Genomic DNA, 12392 nt, shown 5'->3' with positions numbered 1-12392 from the left:
GTAGGTGGGTGTAGAAACCCTTTCATGGTGCTCAACTGCCTTAGGGGTTCATTTTTCTTTTTCATCCACTTCCTGCCCCACGCACTTCATAACTTTCAACTCTGCAAAAAATGAAGGTTCCACAGACTATGTCCCGTTGTACTGTAAATCAGGATTCATCTCCTGCGTTATGTGTACTGAATCCCCTGGAAAAAGTAGTTTGCACACCTAATAATTAAAGCATGTCCTACATATGTAAAAGGAGGCTGAGTTAAGATTCATAAGGCATTTTATTTCTGAAATTTTCTAACTTCTGATTGCTGTGATTGTCTGGGCTGAAATTAACGTGCCCCAATTTATGTTTCCTTAAGTTAGACATCAAAGTCTGAGCTAATCACCCATAGTTCTCTTACAATCACTGTGGAAAGAGCCATTGGGGGGGACGGTGAGGGCAAGGGGAACTCAACACTTCCTAAGATAATTATGAAAATGGCATGTTACATTAAGAATCTACTATTGGCACCTGTTTCTCCCAGAGACTGTAAAAGGAGCCTATGATGTCTACATCAGATTTAGCCTTCTAAGTTTTGTTTTGTAAGTCTATGTTTAGAGCAGATTATTTCTACATTTGTTAATACAGTACACCAGTACTTTAGAATACCCACAATGACTCTAAGTGTGCACATTTTTTTATTTTATTTGGCTTTTTTTCATGTGTGTTTTTATCTCTTTCTGCCATTCCAGAGGCCTCTGGAGAAGCCTTGGTATTTAATTTAGAAAATATTTCTAAATGAAAATGGAGGTAGATAAATGACAAAATATATTTTACTGTACACTCTGCTTCCTAGGAATGCACTGAATTAGTATGCTTTGTTGAGTTCTCCCCCAGGAGACTGATTTAGTCTAATGATAGTGCAAGGTCATTAGCACAGTATCAGCATAAATTCTGCTTAACCAGTGCCAGGTGGTTAACTAGTTTATGCTAACGTGTTGTGTACATAAAACTGTGAACTCAACTCCTCTGTATGACAATGTGATCAGAAGAAAGAGCTCGGTGGCCTGAATGTATTCCCACTAATTTGGAACCAGAGATAAATCATTCTCACTCCTGCCCCAAAGATAAGCTGAATACTCTCATGCATTGCCATGTAAAGCAGATTGAAAACAATTTTTCCTTAAGAACCTGATTTACAAAATGCTCATATTTAAAAGAAATAATTTAAAATATGCTTAATATAGTTTCTCCAATATTTACAAATCAAGCCCATATGAAAATCTGTTTGCTTATATATTGTACAGTGTTGTAGGTGGGTTCTATTTTTGGTATGATGTAAAATTACCTTCCCTGATAAAAAACAAGGCTGAGTGTATGGTCCTGAACTTGGGTCAGGGCAATCGCGGTATCAATACTGGGGATGAAGGGATTGAGAACAGCCATGCAGAGAAGGACGTGGGGGTACTGGTGGATGAAAGATTGGACGTGAACCAGCAATGTGCACTTGCAGCCCAAAAAGCCAATTGTATCCTGGGCTGCATCAAAAGCAGCGTGGCCAGGAGGTTGAGGGAGGTGATTCTGCCCCTCTGCTCAGTTCTGGTGAGACCCCACCTGGAGTCCTGTGTCCAGCTCTGGAGCCTCAGTACAGGAAAGACATGGACCCGTTGGAGAGGGGCCAAAGGAGGGTCCCTGAAAATGGCCAGAGTGCTAGAACAGCTCTCCTGTGAAGACAGGCTGAGAGAGTTGGGGTTGCTCAGCCCAGAGAAAGGAAAGTTCCAGGGGGACCTTATTGAGGCTCTCCAGTATAACATGGAGCTTGTAAGAAAAGCTGAGAGAGGCTCTTCACCATGGTCTATAGTGACAGGACAAGGGACAGTGGTTTTAAACTGAAAAGAGTGTAGGTTTGGATTGGATATAAGGAAGAAGTTTTCTGCGGTAAGGGTGGTGAGACAGGGAAACAGATTGTCTAGAGAAGTTGTTCATGCCCTATCAGTGGAAACGTTAAAAGTCAGGTTGGACAGGGTTTTGAGCAATGTGATCTAGTGAAAGATGTCCCTTCTTATGGCAGGGGGATTGGACTAGATGATCTTTGAAGGTCCCCTCCAACCCAGAGCATTGTATGTTTCTATGATACAAGCTCTGGAAGGAAGAGTTTCGAGTCTCAGAATTTTGCATTTCTACCCCTTAGATTCTGGATTTATCCATTTAATGGTGTCCAGTTATTGATTCTGAAATGACTGAAAAGGCCTCATTTTGCTGTATCTGTGAAATATAGACATGTCAAGAGGAAGTATTACAAGTTTGCTTTCCAAGCACAAAACCACACACAGTGCTAAGATGATCAGCAATGGAAAAGTGGTTCTCCATTGTGCGTTGTACATTTCTTACTAAAATGGTGTTGTAAAATTCTTGAGTGGGAAAGAAGAACAGAAAAAAAACTCAGAGACTGAGGCTTTTGGACAATCTGATTTACTAAGTATCTCGACTGAACATGTGCATCTAGACCTCAAAGAGGAATGAAATTACTCACGTAGGAAAGAAAAAAAAAAAGCCCAGAGTCATGTCTCAGCAGTTATGAAACACTGTTCACAAGATGAGTAAGTGCTTTTCTGTAAAACTGAAGGCAAAGGATGAAAGGCAAGCTGTAACTCAGGAGGACATAACTCAGGAGGACAAGGGAAAAAGTTATATAACTATAAGGTTCTGTCCTTACAAAATCCAGAAAATATTATAATAAATTTTCTGAAGATCTACATAGCTGATTAGAGGACTTTGTATAGGACACACGTGTAATGGCTGTGGCTGCTCAGAACTTCAGCTCTCAGGAAACTGAGGTGGAATCTTTAATTAACAAGGGAAGATATTTGAGTTCTTAAATATCTTCTCAACATAACACAAACTGCAAAAGAGTAGATGACGAGAAGTTCATGTGTTACTGCTCTGAGGGTTCAACATCGAGGTGCATTTCAGTCTTTAGAACATTGCTCAGATGGCATGTTCTAAATTGTTGTCAAGATAATAATTTACAAATTTCAGAGTGTTTTCATGATGAAAATGTGCTGGAGAACTAAAATACTCAAGTGAAGGAAGGAAAATACTTCCCGTCCCAGAGGAGTGAACACAGAAGAGTCGAGAGGGAATGACCTACACTATACTGTTCCCTGTCTCAGAAAACCTGGATCCTTTGTTTCTTAAGTAATATCTACAACGTGCAGACAGAAAAAAATATTTATTGTGAGAAATTTCAGTCTGAAACCTCTGATCCTAGAGATCTCAGGCTACCAGTAAGAAAACATTCCTAGAATTTCTCTAAAATTCTAGGTGACAGTTTTCTAACTCAAATATGTTTTATCCAAGACAAACAAAATTTGACCTCATTTTGACAAGTGCAAAGGAATTGATCACAGAAATAACAAGAGTGGTTAGGTAGAATTTACTGTGGCTTGATGACAGCTGTTTTCCAAAGTCCAGAGAGTAGGTTCAGATTACTTATATTCAAATATTTTGAAAGACCAAGCGGAGTATCTGATAAACTGCTACTGTTCATAAACAGAGGGAAAAAAAAGACCAACAAACTAAAATCTTTAAAAATAGTAATTTATCACTTAAATTACTTAACATTGATGTTGGGGGATTCTCTGTCTCAAAATACTGTAAAACTGAGTTGTCTCCTATTTTAAAATCAAATTTTGTTTGTTTGGGTTTTTTTTTTGTTTGTTTTTCTAAAAGATACCATGCTAATTCTTGAGAAATCAAAGCAGGAGGTCAGGCAACAAAACACTGGCTTATTTACACAAGAAGTCAAACTATATAATGTCAGAAAGGTCTCTTCTATCCTTTGAATCTATGAACCTGGGAACAGGGATACAGAAGAAATATTGTCTTTTTAAAGGTATTATTTTCTTATTAAGAAAAATTTATGAGAAGGCATAGCCTGTTGTTTTTAAACCTGAATTTAAATCTAAATGCTGGTTCTACTGATATCGGGGTGGGGGTGGGTGGAGGCGGGGAAAGTCCTACTTAACCTCAGGAGAGCAACATTTCTTCTTTTGTTGTTGGTCATATTCATTTTTTGAAAGCATGACTCTGAATATTTCATGCACACTTTATGTCAATTGGCCTCGTCATTACGTACCAGTGGGAGAGACTGTGTGATAGAGCAGTTTCTCAAAATGCAATGAATGAGCATGTTCACATCCTTTTTCTTTCCTTTCTATGTGCTTATCAATTGTGCAATATTTGTCTCTAATACTTGCAGTGCAGAGCCAGCCAAAAGTTACATACAGACAGCAAAAGTCATTTAAGAGCTGGGAAGTGAAGCAGGTATACATTGAAAGGGAGAAGGGCACAACATCCTGTAGCAGTGCAGACACAAGAGGAAAAACCAAGAAACTGGATAAATCAAAGCTGCCTGCAGCTGTTCTCAAGAAGGGGCCAGAGAAGTGAGCAAGCACAGCTGACTGCTGGGGTGGGACAAACAGCAGTATCAGGTGCAGGTCTGTGGCCCAGATCTAATGTTCAGAGTTTATTACCATGAGTTGCCATGAATCAATGCCAAGTTCATAGTGACACCAGGCAGCAATGCCTGGGCATGTGCTTGATAATCTCAACACCTCAAGTGATGAGTTTCGCTGGGGAGTTTCTATGTATGTTGTTGAACTGCTGCCGCTAGCACAGACAGTAAGGCTGGGCCATGGATCATTGTGGTGTACTTCTCGTCTTGGTGTCTTGGTACCTGTCGGACATTGTGATTATCTTAGCAAGATACAACTCACCCTGTTTTCTAATTCCAGACACATAATGACTTTGGTCTACCTTTCCCTTGCATTCTTTTTGTCGGCCATCATGGTTACATTAATTTACTCAAGATGCACATTTTAGCAATTCTGAGATGTTTCTCCATCCTATTTTTTGAACCTCTTCTCATTCTCAAATAATTCACAGATTACAAACTGGGGGGAAGGATTGTTTCCATCACTTGCTTGCCCTCCTTTACAACAGAAATCACAGTGCTGCCCTGAATTAATCCCTGAAGGTACATTTTTTTAGTTTTCATTTTCCAGTAAACTGCAGAACCACTTAGAATTTTCCTCTGTGGCTTGTAGCGTGGTACATATGAACAGGCTTTTCACTGTCACCTTTACAGACCTTTTGGAAGTGATCAATAAACCCCATGAGTTCCTAAGTACAGCTTGTAACCACTTGAAGTCTTGCCCTTCAAATTTTCAGTGATGAAGAATATACAACTTGGATAACTCCATGGCTTTGCATTACTTTCCACACTGAAAAGTATGCCTTTTATTTCTGATCTTAATTTGTCTCACTCCAGTTTTCACCTTGATATGTCATTGTCCGCTAGACAGAATAGCCTTCTAGAATCAATATCCTACCTCTGGGAGGTAGCTGTGACTCCTCTGATTTTCTCCTTGACAAGCTAAATCGCTTGTGATTTTTAAGCTTTTCCCTGAATGGAATATTTCTCAACCTCTAAGCAATCCTGTGGTTTCCCTCTCAGTGTTTTTCACTTTATCATGGTCCTTTTTTAGACTACATTCACAGGAACTTGATGCAGCAGTTTACTAATAACAGAATAAAGCATAATGCCCCTACTCTAACGGATACAGAAAGACAAAAACTTAGAACAGTTTGGGTTGGAAGTGACCTTTAAAGGTCATCTAGTCCAACTACCCTGCAATGAGAAGGGACATCTTCAACCAGATTAGGTTGCTCAGAGCCCATTCCAGCCTGGCCTTGAGTGTTTACAGGGATGGGGCATCTACCACCTCTCTGGTCAACCTGGGCCAGTGTTTTACTGCCCTAATTGTGAAAAATTTCTTCCTTCTATATAGCCTAAATCTACCCTTTTTGAGTTTAAAACCCCTTGTCCTATTGCAACAGGCCCTGCTAAAAAATTTGTCCCCATATTTCTTCCATTCCCATCTTCAAATAAACATCCAGGGATCTCAGTGATAATGCACAAAGATGTTGGGTTTTGCTACTTAATAACCATATTTGAAACATTTTGAAGGCTGGACACACAGCACATCTGTGCTCCATGGACAAACAGTATGACACTGGAACATTTCCTAGCCAACACATGATAACTGAGAGGGCTACAGCCCATTGACTTCCTCGATAATCCAACCACTTATTTTTTCTGCATCAGTGCTTTCTAGGATTAACTACTTTATCCAGTAACTATACATGCTTTTGTTCCCTATGTTCTGTCTATAATCAGTGGAGAGAAACTGGACCTTCCAGAAAACAACTCATTCCATCCCAGCACAACTGCCTAAAACTGCTGGGCTAGAGTGCCCTCTGATGGGTGTCCAATTGAGAACAATGAGAACCCCTGTGACTCGCTTACGCCAGGCACTTTCAGAAGACTAAAATGAGGTGAGATGGATGCCACAGGCCCTGGGTAGTGCTGCCATTGGCTATTTTAAAGCATAAGCTATGCTGGGGCTACATGTCTGTCTCCATATAACACTGTCAATATAAATCAGACTATTATTTCCCCAAGGGTTTTGTCATCTGCAAATGTCATGAGTAATGAGTGCATTTTTCCCAGATCATTGTTGGAAATGCAAATCAAAGCAGAAGCAAAAATTAGCCTAAGTGGGGGTCTCTCACAAAAAATCCATTTAAAAATGCTTCCCTTATTAGTAAACATTTTTAAACCTGTAATATAATGAGTTTTGAAAACATTCAGTATGCATGACTTTCATTTCATAAGATTTAAATTGTGTGGTACCAAGTCAAATGCCTTATGATAGCTGCAATTTGATGCTATTCTGTTTGTCAACCAGATTTCCAAGTTAGTATAATAAGATTTTCCAGGTTTATTAGCATTAATTATATTATTTTCCTTTTTTAATTTGTATTAAATAGGTCTCATATTAACAGTTACATTACTTTATCAGGATCTCAGTCAGGCTGACAGATTTGTAACTACCTAGGTCTTCACACTTATACATCAGTATGTCCTTTTATGTAGGAACCGTGATTTGCTGTAAATCTTCATACTGAAATCACCCGATGCCTTAAATTATCCCAAACCCTTAGAATACAGATTAGACAATGTACCAGAATGTTCTCCAGAATGTGAAGATCCAGTGATCGGCTCATAAAACTGTCTCAGCACAACCTAAACTTCTCATCCTTTGACATAGAGTTTTATGACACCTTATTATAAAGATACTGTTTTCTTTTGCAGTGGGTTTAGTCCTTTTTAAAGTGAATTCAGAAGCTGTAGCAACAGCCATTGAAATGCAAGCTTTTTTACAAAGGTCTACCATTGCATGTCAGTCTTGCTGCTCTGTCCCAAAATCTTGCTGTACACCTGTACGTCAAATGGAAAAATCTGGAATTTTTCAATACTGGGACTAAAATAAATACCTGATGATCTATTTGGAACCCCACAGTAATACTCCTTGTCTGTTTTCTGACATGAGAAAAAGACTCGTGCCTTCTGCTACAAAAATATTTTTGGCTTTAGAACAATGATGGTAGCATCCCATGCTTTGTACACGGAGGAATAGAAATGTATCATGAGTGTATGATAGGAGTTATACACAGTTCCTCTTGGCATATATCAAAGCCATTGGTGGTGGAATCCACTTGCCTGTTTTCATCACTGTCTAATTTATGAGGCCTCATGCTGTTTTGCTTGAGAGTTCTGTAAGTAGCACAAGTACCTCTGCTTCAGGGACAGGAATTTCAACTTATGCACCACAGAAGTATGTACTCTTTTTCAGAGAAAAAAAAAATGCTGATAAAGCCTCAGTTATGTGCCCTGGTCAGCTTGAGGAACTTAAACTTACACACTGTGTCAAGCCAGGGAGCAAATCAGCCAAACAGCTATGGAGTGTTTTAGGTGAAAGCCAGTCCTGCTCTTGTGTCAAAGCTGGACTGGTGCAGACAGGGAGGCACGGGGCCAGAAAGGCAATGCATGACCTTAGCTCTAGACCCAGCTCTTGGGGAGATGTATGAATTTCATATAGGAAAATTTATACTGGTAAAGCTGGGTACAGAAAGAGAAACAGCCTTGGAAACAGTGCCCTTTCTTGACTGAATTATGTAACTTCTCAGATACTGTCAAAACAGCTTTTGTCTGCCTTCTGGATGGAAGATAATCTGTCCTTTCTTCTGCTCTTCTCCACCACCTTGAAACAGCGACTGCACGCCCCCAAAGGAAGCAATTACAGATTCTAACTGCCTGAGTCTAAGAGAGGGTGAGGGCCTGAAGGCACTGAGAAAGGAAAGACTTCACCAGGGGCCGTGGTAAAGGTCAGAATATTGACCACCTCCCTTTATCTTAAAAGGAACCTCCATTCAGAAGAGAGCTAAGTAACTGCAATCCTATTGATGCTTTCTGCCAGTAATGCAATTGGAAACAGGCAGACACATTGTCTGGACGAACAGAAGACATCTTCAAAGCTCACACTCTCTTCATTTGCTCTATCTCCTCTATTTGACTTTCTACTTTTATTAGGATGACTGGATTAGCCACCTTTTCTCTGTTTGCCCAGTTGCCCCTCTGAAATGGGCACCTAAAATACAGGCACATCTGGTCACAAATGAAGCACTACCAGAGCCTTTCCATTATCTACCACATGGGAGCAGGATTAGGTTCTCTGTCAGTTTTGGGGAACATGAAATGGATAAAGAACCACGAATTATGCATAACAGAATTGCACCCTACTGGTTCCTTAAAACACACAAGTAGTTTCAGTCCCATTGTCATCCGAACATGCTTGTGGAGAAAATATTTCATACAGCCAGAGGCAGTTTTCTGGGTGCTGCAGGACTCATCCAATATTCCTGATACAGGACCATATCAACAATCTTTTACTAGGTGAGGTGTTGTTTCATGTTTCTGGCATCATGCTACAATTTGTTTGACTAGCTAAGTCTATATGAAATGTCTTAAGAAACCAACTGAGTAAGTAAGGAGTAGAGAAGTATTAAAACCTGGTTGTTTTTTCTACGCCTTCATTTGATTCTTTTCATTGCAGATAATGGAAGTGAAAAGAGTATTAAAGCAGTGATCTAATCACAATCCTCACATGCCTTTGATTTAGACCTAAACTCTTCCAGGCAGTAATACAATCTTTTAATAGTAGACACAACTTAATGAGGGTCTCAAATAGTAGGAATTAACTTTTTATGAAAAGCTTGGCATGACAGAAGAGCCCATATATTTCTCTCAGGGACAACTGCAGGTTTTCTTCAGCCAATGTGTTTTCATCAGTTATTCCAGCAAGTCTCCTCACCCACCCTGGTGCAGCTTTGTGATTTGAGTCCTTCCTGCCCAAATGATAACCTTTACGCAGCCACTGCAGGCCCGAGAGTGACAGGACATTTGGGTGCGTGCCCTCTTTGCTGGCGGGGTGCCGCTGGCACACGGCTCCCACTGGACCCACCCGCCGGCAGCGCAGCGGTCCGGACAGGGCAGGTTCACGCCGCAGCGGGACCAGCCCACCTCGCACAGCCCTCCGGTCACTTTTTGCCCGGGCTGGAGACGGCGCGGCCGTTAGCTCACGGAGGTCCCGAGCACCGCTCCCTGCCTCCCCCCGCCGGCCGCTCCCGCCCGCCTCCCTCCCTGCCCCCGGGCCGCCCCCTTCCCTCGGGCCGCCTGTGCCCCCCGGCCCCGGTACGGAGCGCGGGGCGCTCCCGCCCCTCCAGACCCCGGCGGCGGCTCCTGCCGAGCGGAGCGGGCGGCGCGGGGGCGGTGCGAGGCGGCGGGCGCGGTGCGAGGCGGCGGGCGCAGCCCGGCAGCGGGGCCGCTGTGACCGCAGGGGAGCGCGGCTGCGGCAGCCCCCGCCCGCGACGTGGGGCACGGCGCTGCCGGCCGAGCGGAGGGGGCGGCGGCCCCGGCCCGGGGATTTCTCACCTTTACCGAGTTTGGCCGGCCCCACAACGCAGAAGAAAGTTCAGCGTGCGGGAAGTTTTGGGGCAGCTCAGGGAGTAACGCGGCAGCTGTGACTGCTATTTCGGGCGGTGTGGTTTTTGTTTGGGGTTTTTGAGTGTGTGTGTGTGTCTTTTTTTTTTTGTTTTTCTCCTTCATACAACTCCTCCAAATACACAAGCAACACGCAACAACAACATACAAAAAGTCCGGGAAGAGGGAGAGAGCACGAGAGAGAGAAGCAGCCTTGGTGAGGAGAGCCCGGTTTCTTTGCAGAGACACGGTCCCGTTCCCAGCGGATCCCAATGCAACTGCTCATCCTCCTCCTCCTCTACGCTGTCGTCTGTGCGAACTTTTGTAGCCGTCAGGGCACCACTGCCCCGGCCCAGGGCGGATCTATAAAAGCCTTGCGGTCCTCGAATATCAGGCGAGATGGTAAGTGTCTCTCTGTCTTTTTTATTCCCCAGGGCTGCATTTGCAGAGGAAGCTCCGATCCCGGAGCGCGCCCCGAGGGCGGCCGTTCCCCCTTCCCTGGGACCGGGGGCCGTGTCCCCAGTGGCTGACGGAGGTCTGTCCGGCCAGGGGTCCCGTCCCTGGGCGGCCGGCGGCGTCAGCCGGGACGCGAAGCCCAGTCCCCGAAGGCCGGCGGGGGTCGGCCCGGGGTCGTGTGGCCAGGTGGCAGGAGGGAGGTGTGGGCCGAGGGGACGGCTCTGCCCGGCGCCTGCTCCTCCGGGCGGTCCCGAACTACTTAGGGCAACTTGGAAGAGGTTTCCCGGGAGCCGGCGGTGCCCCCAGCGTCCCTTCGGGGCTGCGGGCGGCACCTCGTCCCTGACGACGCGGGGTGCCCGGTGACGGCTGCTGTGGGGGTCCCGCCCGGCGCCCCTCGGCACCCGCGGGCCACGTCTTCTCTGTGTCCCGTTGGTGTGCCGACGCCGGGGCTGTACGCGGGTTTATGGCGGCTGCAGCCGGAGCGGGGCCGCTGCGGTGCCCGCTCTGGGGGGTGTGTGGCGGGCGAGGGCGGCAGCCGTTGTGCCTCAGGGCGGGGCGCGGGCGGTGCCGCCGGTCGCCTCAAGGGTGCTTGGCGGGAGCGCAGCTACCCTCCCGGCCCCCCTACCGCCTTTCGCCACCTTCGGCTGCTGTCATGGCCCTGAGCGTGCCGTCCTCCGGGTGGAGGGCGGCTTTGGTGGGCGGCTCAGGGCCCGGGGCTGTTTGCTCGTTGCTGGACAGTGCCCCACGGGGACTGGCCTGCTCCCTTGTGCCAGCCGGACCACTGGCAGGAGTAGGATGCTCAGTGATGATGAGCACCAAGGAGGGTGGCTGTGGGCTTTTGGACACTGCCTGCCTGGTAGGAAGGGTGGTTTCAGTCTTTGTGTTTGAATTCTGGCCTGTTTCCCGCTGCGAGCCACCAGCAGAGGATATCCTGGACAGCTGAGGTGCTGTCGAGATTCTGCAGCACAGCTGCATGGGACACAAGTGCCTCCAGGGAGTGGTCAGCATGGCCATGTGCTGTGGCCTCGTGGTGAATGAATGTGGAGGCTGCATAAAAACAGCACCACTGAAATTCACCTTTGTGATACACTTATTTGTACCTAACGGTGAAGAAAACCAGGTCTGTTTGGGAACGGCAATGAGCCTCTGGTTGGGAGCAGCCTGTTGTGTTCCAGCTTCATGTGCGAGGACCTCCTTTTGCATGTTCAAGTGTACCTTCTTGCAGAGGGAAATGCAAGATGTTCTCCCTGAAAATGAACAGAGTTAACATCTTCCAGTTGCCAGAATTTATATATTTTATAAACCCTTTTAAAAAACCCAGCCACTTGAGCCATTTCCAAGATTGTACTCTGTATTTGCCAGTGTTTATTTTTCAGCATGTATACAATGTGTGTAATGGGTATACAGTTGATTTAGGAAGATGGTTTTGTTTCAGCTTTGGAGCCATACTGAATTTAATAATATTTTGTATGTGTTTCCTGGTCACTGAAAGAAGGCATAGAGAAGGTGAAGAGGCTTTTTCTTAGAACTGAGACAGCAAGTGTGGAAACAAGACAGAATTGCAGTACCTTCTGTCTCAGAAGTCAAGTTTAATCTAATTAAAAATGAATGTGTTTTTAATAAAAGCATACTTCCATTATTTCTGTTTCATCCTTTAAAACTATGGTGCATTTTATCAAGATTCATGACTTGTAAACCTGCCATCTTATCCTTTGTAGAATAACTGAGACTGTCTCTGAACCAAGCTAAGCAAGGTTCCTTCCAAGCCAAACTCCAAACAAGATTTTTCATTAAAAACTGCAGTGATTTACTAAGAACACTTCAAAATGTGTTTTAGTCTAATCTTCTCTGTTAGTGAAGTTACCAGTGACATTAGTGAAGTCAGTGAAGAGTTAGTGAAGAAACCAGTTAGTGAGTTAGTGAAGAAACCAGTGACACCTAATGTAAATAAAGTTTTCAGCTTACTGGCAGTGTGACTGGTGTTCTACTCTGCAGAAGAAGCCTTCCCAGAGTGATGAA

General features: G+C 44.5%; 1 protein-coding gene across 3 annotated transcripts in view; it reads left to right on the top strand.

Moving 5' to 3' along the window:
- Positions 1-9493: 9493 nt before the first annotated feature.
- Positions 9494-12392, top strand: part of PDGFD (platelet derived growth factor D) — a 142984-nt gene continuing 140085 nt past the window's right edge. The window contains exon 1 of one of the 3 annotated variants that reach the window (XM_065047848.1): positions 9494-10319. In XM_065047848.1, the coding sequence (XP_064903920.1) occupies positions 10190-10319 (130 nt within the window). In that variant the 5' untranslated portion in view covers positions 9494-10189. The remainder of the gene's footprint in view (positions 10320-12392) is intronic. The other 2 variants (XM_005501480.3, XM_005501479.3) reach the window with 2 other exon arrangements.

The sequence above is a fragment of the Columba livia genome, chromosome 1 (assembly GCF_036013475.1).
Source record: "Columba livia isolate bColLiv1 breed racing homer chromosome 1, bColLiv1.pat.W.v2, whole genome shotgun sequence".
NCBI lineage: Eukaryota > Metazoa > Chordata > Aves > Columbiformes > Columbidae > Columba > Columba livia.
This window is presented reverse-complemented; position numbering and strand designations above follow the sequence as displayed.